At 37.0% G+C, this 15,889-nt stretch overlaps 1 protein-coding gene across 1 annotated transcript; it reads right to left on the bottom strand.

The window, feature by feature from the left end:
- Positions 1–1,609: 1,609 nt before the first annotated feature.
- gpr176 (G protein-coupled receptor 176) lies at positions 1,610–15,579 on the bottom strand. The gene is made up of 3 exons (NM_001128711.2): positions 15,304–15,579; positions 5,891–6,143; positions 1,610–2,862 (listed from the first exon to the last, which is right to left on the bottom strand). The coding sequence occupies exons 1-3, from the start codon at positions 15,527–15,529 to the stop codon at positions 1,710–1,712; spliced, it is 1,632 nt and encodes a 543-aa protein (NP_001122183.2). The 5' UTR covers positions 15,530–15,579; the 3' UTR covers positions 1,610–1,709.
- Between the last annotated feature and the right edge of the window lie 310 nt (positions 15,580–15,889).

Raw genomic sequence — 15,889 nt, 5'->3', positions numbered from 1 at the left:
GGCTAAAGTAGAATATCAGTCCTGTGATTACTGTCCAATAAAATCGCACATATAAAGTAAATCTTGTCATACTGAACTACCTTAAGACATGGGCGATTTATAACTGCAGCAAACTGTTTACAAGCATTAAAAGTGTTCAAGATGTTCAAAATCATCACACGCAACGACCCAGAGAACGTTTGGACTGCATGTCACTGATGAGAAGATGAAGGATGTTAACTGTATGATTGAAATCACTCAACAGCCTTAAACAATCACTAAATGGAACGAATGAAGAAAGGAAAGAAGGGCCAAATGAAGGAAGGGATGGAAGAAATAACCGAACGAAGGAAGGACCGAACTGATGAAGGAAGCAAGGACCAAATGAATGAAGGATTCAAGGAGAGACTGAACAAACTAAGGAAGGAAGGAAAGAACTAATGAATTAATGAATAAATGAACAAAGGACCTAATGAAGAAAGGAACAAAATATGAATGAACGAATGAATGAGCAAATGAATGAAGGGAAGAATGGAGGAAGGACCTAATGAATAAAGGAAGGATTCGAGGTAGGACTGAACAAACCAACGAGGGGAAGGAAGGAAGGAAGGAAGGAAGGAAGAAACAAACAAACTACTTTTTCTCATATTTTGAGTAATACTTACAGTTAATCAGAATTATTAGCCCCCCTTTCAATTTTTTTTTCTTTTTTAAATATTTCCAAATTATGTTTACTAGAGCAAGGAAATTTTTACAGTATTCATTCATTCATTTTCCTATCGGCTTAGTCCCTTTATTAATCATGGGTCGCCACAGGGGAATGAACTGCCTACTTATCCAGCATATGTTTTAAACAGCGGATGCCCTTCCAGCTGCAACCTATCACTGGGAAACACCAATATACTCCCATTCAAACACATTCTACAGACAATTTAGCTTACCCTGTTCACCTACAGTACATGTCTTTGGACTGTAGGGGAAACCAGAGCTCCCGGAAGAAAGCCACATGAACTGCAAACTCAACAGAGAAATGCCAAGTGACCCAGCCGAGGCTCGAACCAGCAACCTTCTTGCAGCGAGGTGATCGTGTTACCCACTGCGCCACCGAGATGCCCGTATTGGTTTGTTTGTATAATTTTAATTTATTAGTACAATATCAGTCAAATGTACCAATGTAAACCACTTCAGTACAAATGCGTGCCTTTTCCAAAAGGTTCTGTAGAGATCACTCTCGAGCCTTGACTCTGAGAATGTACTTTAATCCTAAGTTAAATGAATTTCTTTCTAGCTAGCTTTTTGAGGTACTTCAAATAAATGGTAGATAAATAAAATGTAAGTAATGGGATGTTGATATTTCAAGTTGAGCACAACACATGAATCAAATTCAACACAATGTGGACATATCCGCATAAAAATGATTGGGATTGATTTTATTCACCATTCCAGCAAAGAAAATGTTATACAATTCATGCCTACCATACGGGTGTCTCTTCCATTCCCACTGAAATCAATCTCTTTTTCTGTCTGTGCAGAGAGGTGAACAAATGTCAATGAAATCCCCCAGACAGCCAACAAGAGATCATGTAAAGTCCTCATACTTCCTATTGTAAACGTAAACTCTTCTAGTCTTTCATTGTTCCGCCCTCATGTAGAAAATGATCTTAAAATTACTTCAGATATAAAACTGACAGTCCTTCTTCTTGGCGGTTTACGATTTGGTCCACTGTGCTTCAGGGGTCCACATTAGGAAAGGTACTAACTTTATTGTTTCTACTGATGCGTCTCTCAGGTCGGACTCTGGGCTGTTTGGTCTGGATGAGCTCCTCTGGTGTGTTACCTAATGGAGGCAAGAGTCTTTTCTTACTGTTCCTGGTTTCAGGCAGCCATTGAGGGGGCAGCTCAAACGGCCCAAAACCAAATTGTGTCGCATCCTCAGGGTCCGTAGGAGTTGCGGGGGCAACTTGCGAAGAGGAGTAGGCACATGACTGAATAGGGGAATGTTTTGGTAAAACTAAGACCTCTTCTTTAACCCCTTCCCCTGGCTGCGGCTGATGTGTGTTATCTGTCGCCCCTGCATTTCCACCTTGTCCTTCATCTTTGGGTTGAAAGTTGGCAGACGCCACTGAGGAAATCTCATTCTCATCTTCTTCATCCTCGTTGGGTCTGAAGATCTGCTGTTGGCCGATATTGAACATCTCCAGGAGTTGACTACCAGAGCGAACCACAGTCTCACCACCTAGTGGTCCTACCTCAGCCAGACCTCCAATGCTGACCATGTTCCTTCTGCTGTAGCGTCGATGGAGGCGTGCTAGCATATCAAGAAGGCACCGTCGCACAGATCGGTTAACTGTGAGGAGAAACAGTGGGTTGGTGAGGAGCGAGACCTTCGGGAGCCATATGGCAGTCAGACGTAACCAAGATGAGGCTTTTGCAGCCCCCAGTATGGCGTGGTATATTAGCAGAGCAGCATATGGTGTGCTGCAGAGTGTGAAGACGAGCACAATGGATAACAGAGTTGCATGAAGTTCAGCCTCACGTTGAGACACATACGGGATGGAAATGCTGTTCTGAGGGGTGCGCAGCGCCGCGATGATCACTTTCTTCTTTTGGCTGGTGCTTAATGCGCGGCGGATTAATACCATGGCGAGAAACACCACTGCTAGAGGGAGAATAAGAGTGGTGATGCTGTATGTAATCATGTAAACAAGATGTCCAAGCGATTGTCCGTCAGAGCAAGATGAGGTGGCGTAGACATCTGTCACATTGCTTACAGCGAAAACAGGGACACTGGCCAACACTGCATGAACCCAAATGTAGATTACCAGGTCTCTGGATCTGGCATCTGATATCTTTCTCTCAAGAGGATACAACACTGAGTAGTACCTGGAAGGGAAAGAAAGGTGAAGTCACATTAGATTTTGGCAATGGTGTAGTCCTCAGGCTGTGAGGGGGTCTAAGGGGTGGTTCTTATTTCTCAAAATGTGGACCTTTTTGCAGTTATGCGCCTCATTTTTTATTGATGAGACTTAAATACTGCATTTTAAGTACTATTTTTATTCAAATTAATTTTAATATGAGCCGATTTTGGTCTTTCACACCTTTTTATTGGTCATTTTTTGTTTCGAAAAAAAAAAACAAGATTTAAATGTTTTCTCAATTTATAAACAATACTGTAGCAAAAAAATATTTTACTAACATCCAATTGTATGTTTTCTTGCACAGCTGGATGTTAAACTCATGAATAATAATAGTTTGCATTGTCCAAAACTGATTAATTGAAGTCACACTGATGTGATAGTTGACAGATGAATTGGTTTTTTCTTAAAGCTTTTAATGGGTTATTTTCATAATTTATGGTGGTGTAGCAGTCAAAACATGACAAATGAGCTCATTTATTGGACAAATTCTGGACCTTTGTTATTGAGGGGTGGATCTTTCAAACCCCCCAAAGCCCCCTGGCCACAGGCATTGTCCTTCATCAAGAACAACTCACTCACAAGTCTCGTTTAAACCAAAAGCAGCTTTCTGTGTGTCAATGCAGTTTTATAAATTCGCATGAAACTTATCAAAGACTCCAGGAGAAAGAACTGTATGCTCCCATGTAATTTTGCATTAATATCTATTCATTATCTGATTGCAATAATTATATATACCAATATAATACATATAGTCGTTTGTTCATGGATCAGATTTTTTTTACTCAAAAGTACCTATGAGAGTAGATTGCTGAACACATCAGAGCCATTTGTTTTGAGACTAGAGCAGAGAAGCACAAATAGGACCCATGGTAATCTTTAATTTGGCCCGCCATCCCATGTAAGAAATGATGGGGATGGTTTTGAGATTGTTTTATTGTTTAAAGTTTAATTAAATATTTAAATTAAATGGTGTAAATAAATCAGATTTTGTTTAAAATGTCACCAAATAATGCAGAGTTCTGCTTACCTACTGTGTTCAGCATTGAACTTCACTGTGTTAGAAATGTGATTGCTTCTATTTTTATTATAAAAAGTTCATACTGAATAAATTAAACTATTAATAAAACTATTAAATAAAACTATTGAATAAAACTATTAAATAAATTAGGAAATTACCCATGGCAACTTTAACTTAATACACTGATATATTACCCTTCGGCCCATGGCTCTGAATGATATTTGGTTTTTGTTCCTTCATACAAAAAAATGTAGACACCCCAAGACTAGAGTATGCTAGTTGTGCACTTGTGAAGCTGTGCATCGATGGATTTGCTCTTCAGTGTTTGGACTTTCAGCAGTGAAAATTAAACCACACTGAACTGAACTAAACTCAACTTAAAGTCTGAAAACTGGACTGACGCAGTTTCAGTTTACTAGAACTTCCATGTTAAGCTGCTTTGACACAATCTACATTGTAAAAGCTCTATAGAAATAAACAATAATTAAATTTAATTGAATAATATCCACACATTATCAGATTGCATTAGCTACATATGAAGAGTTCAGATGCAAAAACCTAAATGCCATCCGAAATTTTCTTCTAAAATTTGCATTCTTATAAGGCTCCTGTGTGCAGGTTCACTAATATCACTTTAATGGCAAATAATAAGTTCTTTTCATGGTCTTCAAAGTAAAATAACACAACATAAACCAAAGGGGCTGAGAAAAAGATTCATTTTCGATTCCAGATGGCACTTTAACTCTTCATATACAGTATTTCATAAAAGCCATTTGTTTATAGATCAGAGCATGCTAGTTTACTCACCCAAAAGTAGCTATGAGAGTAATTTGCTGAACACATCATAGCCATTTGTTTTGAGACGAGAGATTTGATGTTATTTTTCAATGTGGAAGTGCACTCGTTTTTGCGATTGTTTTAAAACTCGCCTATGAGAGAAATGACTCGGAATAATAAACCTCAGAAAACGGTCAAACTGCTTGCTCTACAAATAAGTGATTGCATGACTGTACAGACCAAGTAGAATAATATAATAAGAAAATATCAGTTTGCAACATCAAGCAGCATAACGAGCTGTTTTTAACGTCTAAAACTGAATATAAGTGAATGAGACAGGAAGTCTCAAGCCATAAAGATTCAAATGGCCGTGCCCGCTCATACAAGAAAAATAAGTGAATGCTAGTTGTGGGGAATGATAGCTCTTTACTATGGTTTTAATATCATTTGGACTACACAGCTTCCCCTTTAAGTCTTGATCCACTTAAAAAAAAAAAAAAAAAACATTTATAAGATTAATTTAATAAGGAGAATACTCCTAATAATTGCTGAACACTTTTGGGAATACACTAGTGTGCTACATTGATTTTTTTTAACAGAGCTGGTTCTGAATAACAACACGGCCTTTAGTTTCCCAGTTGTCTCAGTTACATAACCCTAACACTTTAGACTGCTATGTATTATTATTTATGACAAAGTTAAAAGGGGTTCACATGTATACAAAAATACTTAACAGATTTATTCCATTGATTTGCTATGTAAAATCGCAGAAAAGAAAAGACATGAAAGAAAATCTATACAAATCTGTATAATAGGGATATCACAATGTTTTAGTATGCGATATGTGTCTGTCTGGTATGTGTATTACTTTCTTTCTGAAATAAAAGGAATGTTAGTTTCAAGAAAGGCTTCTGTGCTAAGCAAAATAAATTATTCAATGAATTGATAAAGGGTCTGGCAGAGAAGGTTGCTATGGAAGCACTAGCCTGTGAAACAGCTAGTGCCCATTGGCTGAGTACAACAACTGTATAAGAGTATCCAGATTTTATAAAGAGCCTATTTAATATATTATTATCTTAATATATTCTTTAAACGGTTGGGAGTTTGAGACTGATCATGGTGACCTCAAATCTGAGGCAATTACACTTCATTTGTTAATTAGTTCACAATGAATGAATTAATATGTATATCTACTCACCTGTCCAGGGCAATGACGGCGAAACTGAGCACAGTGGCAGAGCAGAAAAGCCTGTGCAGGAACTTAATGGCTTTGCACAGGAGGAGTGTGTGAACCCACAGGCAGCATAGAGGACTGGCACTCAGCGCTATGTCAAACGGCACACACACAAGACCAGCACAAATGCCAGAACACGCCAGATTCTTGATGAAGAGATTTGTGACGGACTTGAAGACATTTGTGTAGATCGTGCACCACAGCACTGCAGTATTGCCTGGAGACAAAAGAGAAAAGGTTGAGGGTTCACAAGCCCAGGTCAGCCTCTAAGGACTCACAATTCATGTGTTTATGGTAAGACTTGAACAGCCTGCATCATGCTATCAGTTCCCATGGCAATGGGGTACCTGAAGGTTACAAGCCATGAAGCCAATTTTATAGGGGAAAATCACTGAAGACCCCTGTGATTCCTGCAGGCAATGGTATGTCATTTTCAAGCAGCTATGAAGGACAAACAAGCCTCGCAACACATGCTATAAAGATATGAGAAGATAAATATGCATGAATTAATGCTTAAATTAGCACACAGTGGCTAATTTAGATGCTTGTTTACTTGAGGCGGGACACTTTGTGGTGAGTATTATTTTAAAGGAATATTCTAGGTTCACTGAAGTTAAGCTCTATTATTAGGGCTAGTTTATCATCAAAGGAAAAACATATTTAAAAGGGCACCATAATGAAAATCATCTTTTGTAAGCGGTTTGGACAGGACTGTGTTTAGGTATAGTGTGTCCACTGACATATTGGGGTAATATAAAGACAATAAGTCTCTATTTTTAATTTCCTGACGTTAAAATAGGATCCAAATGCCTCCCATTTTGAGGCCCACTGCAATGTTACATAGAAGTGCGGTTTTCCCCGCCCACTGATTTGATTGACAGCCACAGATTAACATGTCTTCATAGTAACGTAGTAATAATTATTTCAACAAGACAGGACGTGCGCAGAGCAACTGGGATTAAAAGATCTGTTCAGCTCATCAATGATCATCAATCATCATCAAATGTGATCAAGAATGAGTTTACAAGTTTAAAACATTTTTAAAACAGTCCATGTTTGTAATGAATTACAGCGATTTTACCATCTTTATCACCACAACTGCATGTCAGTACAATTATAAAAGAAAACGCTTCAATCCCGGTTTGTGGATGTCAAATCATGGGTATTTTGTAAATCAACATACCAGATGTCCATACAGTAGTGTATATTAACGTGTTTCCTTTCACATTTGCGTGCAAAAACAGAGCAAAAGTTAAACGCGTGCGCTGGGTGCGTGTGTGCGTAAACTTTGTAACGACATTGTGTGACTCATCATTGCAACTCCACAACAAATACATCAAATAATCATTGTACAGTTTTTACTGTAGTATTTCTCACAAAAGCTACGTAAGATCTGCTTCCTTTATGTGTGTCATTGTGCTGTTTATCTGATGCAGCCGAGGAAGAGATTGAGGCACACTCTGACAGGCACATGGGAATGGTGGGCGGGGAGAACTAGCATTAAAGGCACAGGCCACAAAAACAGCTACATTGTGTTAGGAGCAGGAAATCCAAAATTCTGAAAGCTATAATAAATAATCTGATGGGTGTCTTGGGGTGAAACTTAACAGACACAGAAACAGACTCTTGTTTCGGCAGAACAAGAGACTTATCTTAAATCTTGAAAAAGGGGAAAAATAGATGCCTTTTCATTAATTGTAGGGAAAGTCCACCCTTCACTTGTTCCAAACCTAATTGACTTTCTTTCCTTTGATGAACACATAAGAAGATGTTTTGACTATGGAGGTCAATGGCTCTAAATATCTACTTTAGTCCTCAACAGAATAAAGAAACATGTCTAATCACTCGAGGTAAAAAAAAAAGTGTTTAACCACTCAAGGATGAGTAAATAGTGAACTCATTATCATTTCTGTGTAAACTAAATGAATTATGGTGCTTTATTTAGTTATAAACTTCACAGTTTATGCAGTAAAGCCTCTTGTTTACTTCCACTATACCTTTTCAAAGAAAACAAGGGACATATTAAAAGCCTAAATGCTATCTATTGCGCTTAAATTATGCTGAACCAAAACAGCTGATTGATAAGTATTTCCAAAGCAATTGCATGATTTGCTTTCTTTTTTCACACCATACATTTGCATGTAAAACAATCAGGGAGAGCATGCAGAAGTGTTTTTACTTGAGGCTAATTGAAAATGAAGCATGTCAATTCAAGTGGAAAGCTACGCAAGATTCATTTTCTTTCAAGAGGTGATGCACGGACATCATGGAATTCACATGCCTTGAATTGAAATGCAGCCTGAGGTGATTCTCTCCTTGGACGTTGATGTGAGCGGAGCACTTAGATGACAGGTGCTCTCTAGCCGGCTCGGTTATTACTCTTGACACACTTTCAGAAGGTGCATCTTTTCCACAAAGACCGTGACTTTCATCTTTTCCCATTACCATGCAGGTGTAACAGGCAAAGCACACAGGAACACGTCTGCAGCTGCCTCTGTGTTATTACCCTGGTGACATTTTGAGTGCACACTGACAGTGCTGGACAATTGTCCATTTGTTCCCAGAGGTCTCCAGTATGCCCGTGGCTAAACAGGGGTATTTAGACTTCACAAGGTTTTCATTAGTGGTTTCTCAACTCTTTCTAATACGTTTAAGAAGTATGAGAACGTATGTAGACTGAACATTTCTGAAAGAACTTATTTTGGTATTTTGTTTGATGAATGCTATATCACTGAAAGTATGAATATATAAATCTGCTACCAAATAAGCCTTTAAAAGGAAACTTCACACACAAAACATTTAATTACAAAACTGTATGAATAATCAGGTAAATTTTACTCTGTGGAACATAATGGGACATATTTTGAAACTGACGTCTCAATGCTTTTTGGTGTCTACTGAATTTCATTGTATGGACAAATACAGATCGATCACTCTTTAAAACAAATTGTGTGCGTGTACTGCAAAAAAAAGAAACTGCTTTTCCATGAAAATCCATGTAAAATCAAAATGTACAGTGCTTATTTTGCTAGTGCACATTGTCATTATTAGGTGAAAATTTATCTATGCAAGTTAATTGAAAAAAATTTTTTTTTGTGGTAATCTTTAATCAAGGTGTGACCATTTGCTTCCATGTTTAGGGTAGCGATCCTTCTCTGTTGACATCAGTTTGACGGCTGCAGCAAAAATATTTTTGACCACGTCCCTCTTATGTTTAGATTGCTATGGGAAAATGATAAACAAAAAACTAGTCCCGCCTCCCACTAAATATTCAATTTCAGTACATCAACATACTGAAATAAAAGTCTCAGCAACTTCTTACTGATTTTATCTTCTCTTCTTTAAAGTCTTTATTTAAGTATGATTCACTATTTAGGCATTTATCTAATTTGTCAACGCTTGTTCAACTGCTCGTTAATCAGACATGGTATCAATTCAATGCATTCTGGCATTTAGACATGGTCAAGACAATACAATAGAGAATATAGAATGAAGTGACAAGATTGTTGGGGCCAGACAGGCTGATATAAGTATTTCAGAAATTGACGACATATTCAGTGAGCGTCAGCTTTTGAGCTGTGGATAAAAATGCTTTGCTGCCAGAAGTCAAAAGAGAATGGCCAGACCGGTTCAACCTAATAGAACATCTACAGTCACTTAAACAACCACTCGTCTTAACTGATATCTGCAGGAGAGCATTTCTGAAAGCACAACATGTGAAACCTTGAAGCAGGTGAACTGCAACAGCAGAGGAGCACACCAGGTACCAAACATATCAGCTAACCACAGGAAAATGAAGCTAAAATTCACCTAGGATCACTAAACATGATGAAATAGAAGATGGGGAAAGGCTGGTCAGATCTGATGAGTCTCAATGTTTCTTTTGATATTGAAATTAGAATTTGAAATCATGAATCCATCCAGCCTTGTACCCATAGTTAATGGTGGTGATGCAATGGTGTGGGGGATATTCTCCACATAGCCAACTCTTAGTAGCAAATAAGCATTGCTTAAATGCCACTGATTACCTGATATATTACTGAGCATGACAATCACATGTACTCATCTTGTGATGGTAATTTTCAGCAGGATAACACACCCGTGTCACTGATTTGAGTCCAAATCATCTAAAACTAGTTTTTCAAAGTGACAGTGAGTTCATTAACTTTGGTACACTATAAAAAAGCCAACACAATCTCATGGCAATTCGTAACTTTTTGATTTAGTGGCTAATTCGTATGAATTCGTACGATCTAATTTGTACAATTTAGTACGATTTGCTCATCACCCAATGACGGTTGGGGTTAGGGGTGGGGTTGGGTGCCACGCCTCCTTTTTAAAATCATATGTTTTTGTACGACTGAACTTGTACGAATTAGCCACTAAACTGACAAAACGTAAAATACTTACGTTTCCTTGTGAGATCAAGCTGAAAAAAGCCCATGATTTTACCAGTAAAATCTTAAAAATACTAAAGGTTAAAATCCATAACCTGGTTAACAGCAAGTTTCCTTTTTTATATACAGTTATTAATTGTAAATTGACTTCAGAATTCCCTCCATGACACTTCTCTTTTTGTGTTTTTTTTCTCATTAGTGATGTACTTTACAGATTTATGTATCTAATGTTGACAAATAATGTGTACTGCATTACTTTAGTTTCATGTGGAACTGTGATAATGTTTCTATGCTTGTGGTAAAATGTTTGCGATAAGCTTTGGGTCATTATATGACATTTTCTTGTCTGTGTAACAAAGGTACAATGTGTCGATTTTAGTACTTATAAACTATGGTGTATTGACACTATAAAAAAAAGAAACACCAACTTACTGTAAAATGTACACATTTTTTTAAGATTTGTACCATATTTTTACCAGTAGTCACTAGATTTAAAACCACCAAAGCATTCTGGGATGTGATGGAATAGGAGATGCGCATCATGAATGTGCAGTTGACAAATTTCCGGCAACTCTAAAAAAATACATAACCAGTGAATCTAACTTTAAAATGTAGTAGAAATAAGTACATTTAGAGGAGTCTGAGGTAGGCTACACTAAATAAATCCTGGTTGCCTTAAATTTTTAAGCTGAATCAAATTAACCTTATGAGTCCAGTGAACTTATATTATGTTAAACTAATTTAAAACTGCAAAAAAGAAGTTAGAACATGATTAACCTTAGTTTAAAATGTTACAATAAGCTAAAAATATATGGTGTCATGACTAATTGTTCATATAATTTTTACAGTGTATCTTTATTTACTGGCTGGACGGAGTTACTGGGTGGATGTGGCTCCTTAGACATCTGTGTTGTTTAGAAGGAAATGCATATAAATATGCTATGCTATCATGTCAATACGGACCAAAATCTCTAATGAATGTTTCCAGCACCTTATTGAAACTCTACCACACAGAAAATGGGTTCAACCACACACTAGCTGTCCCTAATGCATGTAATTGTAACCCCTCAGGTTCTATTCCCTCAGTCTAAACGGCAATCAAATTGGCATTTCATACATGGGAGGCGGACATGCTAAGTGGCTGTTGTGCCTCTTGAGGCCAGGGGAGTGAGGTTTACTCACACAGCTCCTACATGCTGTCCTCTGTTAAATAATATTGAGCTTACATGTATGAGCAGCAAACTATTAGATTCAAAAACAACTGCAGTTTTTAATTAGAGTGCACATGAGCCAAGAAGTTTGCTACAGTAACTTAAAGCCAAGGAAGAAAAATTAGTGCAATCATGACTAATCCACTTCCACGATGACTTTCCATAACTAGTCATCAGAATGAATGATTTCCCAAAGTTCCTGAAACTAGAGCCCTAATCCAGGCAGAGACAGATCTTCAGATTATGAACATTTAAACTAAGGCTGATTAGTCATGTGAGTCTTACGAAATTAGCTTCTGACGTAGTTCAGACTCACACACCATGAACAAAAGAACTTTATACTACAATAATCATTGCTAAATCTTATTTATTCTGAGGAAAGCTAAACAATGGTGTTCTCTTTCTGCTAATCTTGCTTTATTACCATTGCTACAGGAGATGATTTAAATACACATATTTAAAGAAGTCAGCAAGCGTAAAAATTTAAATATTATTATTTACTAATCTGTTTCAAATCTGCTTTGACTTTCTTTACATTTTACAAACTTAATTTTGAAGAAAGCTGAAAACCTGTAACTATTTACTTCCACAGCAGGAAAAAAACAAATACTATGGAAGTCAATGGTTACAGGTTTTCATCTTACTTCAAAATGTCTTCTTTGTGTTCAACAAAAAAAAGAAACTCGTAGAGGTTTGGAACCACTCAAGATTGTTGTTACTCACTGCAAATAGTGAGTACAACTTAATTTTTGGGTGAACTATCCCTTTAACGAATTAAGTTCATTAATAGTGTTCTACAGCAGTGTTTGTCAACCATGTTACCGAAGAACCACCAGCTCTGCACATTTTTCATGTCTTTTTAACCAAACACACCATCATCAGCTCATTAGCAGAGACTGAAATACCTGTAATGGGTGTGACAGACAAAGGTGATATCAAACCCCAGATGGGTCAGATGGCATTTCTGTGTAGAGTCTGCATGTTCTCCCTGTGTTTACATGGGTTTTCTCCAGGTTCTCCGGTTTCCCTTACAGTCCAAAGACATGGGCTACAGATGAACTGAATAAGCTAAATTGGTCGTAGTAGTGTGTATGAGTGTTTCCCAGTACTGGGTTGCAGCTGGCAGGGCATCCGTTGTGTAAAACATATGCTGGATAAGTTGGTGGTTCATTCCGCTGTGGCGACCCCTGATGAATAAAAGGACTAAGCAGAAGGAAAATGAATGAACGCTGGTGGAAATTAAGGCCAGACACAGCAGGCAAAATATATTGTTTTTACATGCACCAGTCAGTAATGAGATTTTTGAATGTTTGGCTTCTCATAAACATTAGGGCTTTTTAGTCCAATGTAGAATATAAAATTTTAAAAATCACTTTATTAACACATGTCTGTAGATTACAATTAATACAAACATAAGATTTTTCTCAAAAAGAATGTTTTCCTCCTGCTTTAAGCCATCAATCTCCACTTCAGCTGCACTTGAGCAAGCAGATATTTCCATACCCATATTCTGAAGAGTTTTACAGAGATATGTTCATTGGCTATATGATTTGCACACTTAATGTACAAGGGAATTAATGCAATTCAATGTTCTGACAAAGTTGAAACCAGAAGTTTACATACACTGTATAAAAATGCACATAACCATTTTAAAAAAAGTCAGATGTTAATGTGACTAAACTTTTTCTCTTTTAGGATTTCAAGTTAGGATTATCAAATTTGTTTCTGTTCTTCTTAATAGCAAAATAATGAGAGAGATATTTGCTGTTTTGTTGCAGGAGGGACTGGTCCACTTCACAGCATAGATGGCATCATGAAGAAAGAACATTATGTAGAAATACCGAAGCAACATCTCAAGACATCAGCCAGGAAATTAAATCTTGCCAAATTTGTTCAATTGTGCTTTAAGGACAACAGAGTGAATATTTTGGAGTGGCCATCACAAAGCCCTGAAGAAAATTTGTGGGCAGAGTTGAAAAAGCTTGTGCGAGCAAGACAGCCAACAAATCTGACTAAGTTACACCAATTCTGTCAGGAGGAAAACAGTTTGAAACTCCTTCAAACTATTGTGAAAAGCTTGAGGAAGGATACCCAAAACATTTGACCAAAGTTATACAGTTTAAAAGCAAAAATAAAAAAACACCAAGGAAATTTGTGTAAACATTTGACTTTCTAGAAATTATTATAAAATTCTCAACAAAAAAAAATTCTCATTATTTTGCCATTTAGCAAATGTAAATTATTAAGGTAATCTTAACGGACCTAAAGTAATAGTAAACATTTAGTATGGTCTACCATCAGACATTTTTTTTTAAATGGTTATGTTCCTTTTTTTAGAGTGTATGTAAACTTTTGGTTTCAACTTTATATAGTAACAGTGAATATCATTTTCTTCTTTGATTAAGTTGAAAGACGTTAACTATTTAAGTCCATCATTTCTTTAAACAAATCATAAATGTGACCCAAAATAATGTTTAAACAAGACAACCTGCCTTTACAGAATTTCATTAATTCCAATACCAGGTTTACACTATATGAACTGTAAAAGGGAAAGACTTGCTTGACTAGCTACCTCTCATGGAATAAAATTTGTACTTTATATTAGTACAGGTGTATTCAGAAAACCTAACACTGGTAGGAATTAAGGCCAGACACTGCAGGTAAAATCATTGTTTTTATATGCTCCAGTCTGTAACAAACTGACAGTCTTTTTCAAACTAATGAAAATTATATTGAAAAAAATCACTTTATCAATTTGTGTCTGCTGATTTAAATTATAATACAAACATACACATTTTCTCAAAAAGAGTTTTTACCTCCTGCTTTAAGCCAGAAATCTCCACTTCAGCTGCACGTGACCAAACAGATATTTTATACCTATATTCTGAAGGGTTTTACAGAGATATTTTCATAGACTATATAATTTTCACACACTTAATTAATGTGACTCAATGCCCTAAACTATAGTCACAGTGATTATATTTTTCTTCTTTAATAAAAAGCTGAAAGAAGTTAGCTGTTTAAGTCCATAATTTTTTATAAAGACAAATTCTAAATGTGACCCTAAATAATGTCTAAACAAGATAACCTGACTTTACAGAATTTCCTTAATTCCAACATCAGGTTTAGGCTATGCGAACAGTAAAAGGGAAAGACTTCCATGACTAATCACACCACCTGTGTATTAGAGAGCGCTCAATAATAACAGCCTTTGTTTATCTTTTTTTCCTCTCAAATGATCTGAACACACATTGTAACATCTGCTACAGAGTGATTTCTCACAGAAAATATATAGCTTCTGATTGTGTTTGTTAAAGGGATAGGTCACACATAAATGATCCAAAATTATATCATTATTTACTCACCCTTACTTGTTTCAAACCTTTATGCAATTCTTTCTTCTGTTAAATACAAAAGAAGATATTTTGAAGAATGCTGGAAACCTGTAACCATTGACTTCCATGGTATATGTTTTGCGATGTGTACAGATCTTCTTAAATGAATAACTAGACATGAAGGTTTGGAAATACTTGAGTAAATAGTGGTTAAATTATCCTTTCTGGTTGAACTATCCCAAATAAACGTGCACATTCAAATATAATTTGTGCTCTAGCTGTAACCTTTAGATTATTCATAATCATCCATGCACATATGAACAGTGATTCATATAGATTAGTTCATTATAAGGTTATATATTAGGCCAAAAGACCCCCACTGATTTGCAGATGAACACCCAAAACATTTCCATTCTCGTGTCGTCTATACTCACCCAAAAGGGATCCGATGAGGATGAAAACTTGAATGGTGGTGGTGAAATCTTTGTAGGCTCTTTCCTGCGCGTGCACAATCTCCTCCAGCCGTGTCACCTCTTTATCCTGAGCGTCACCCCACAGACCCACAGGAGACGACGCGTTTAGGAAACCCAGCTTCGAGGAGTTTAGTATTGTTCCGTTTTCTGACTGAGAAAACCAGCTCTCCGCGTTATCCGCCTCCATCATCATTCATATCTGAGGCGCCACTATAATTCTCCGGCTCAGCTCTCTCCGCGCGCGCGTTACTGGTGCACAGAGCTCGTGCGTTGTGATGTTGTGTCCATCATGATTAACACTTGACTTTTCTCCAGTACAAACGCCAAACATTTAGGGGAAAACGCTGGACGGAGATGTGTCTTGATCATAGCTATGTCCAGAGATTTGAATAGTGCATTACGCTGTAAGCTTACTCCAAACAGCTGCCTCGATATTCTAAGGCATATTCTCGAAATAAAAAGGCATCATCTTGTATTCAGATCACTGGCGTTGATGGAGCGATAGGACAGTGAAGGCGACGTTCACGCGCAAGTCCCAACTTCATTT

The sequence above is a fragment of the Danio rerio genome, chromosome 20, assembly GCF_049306965.1.
Source record: "Danio rerio strain Tuebingen ecotype United States chromosome 20, GRCz12tu, whole genome shotgun sequence".
Lineage (NCBI taxonomy): Eukaryota > Metazoa > Chordata > Actinopteri > Cypriniformes > Danionidae > Danio > Danio rerio.
This window is presented reverse-complemented; position numbering and strand designations above follow the sequence as displayed.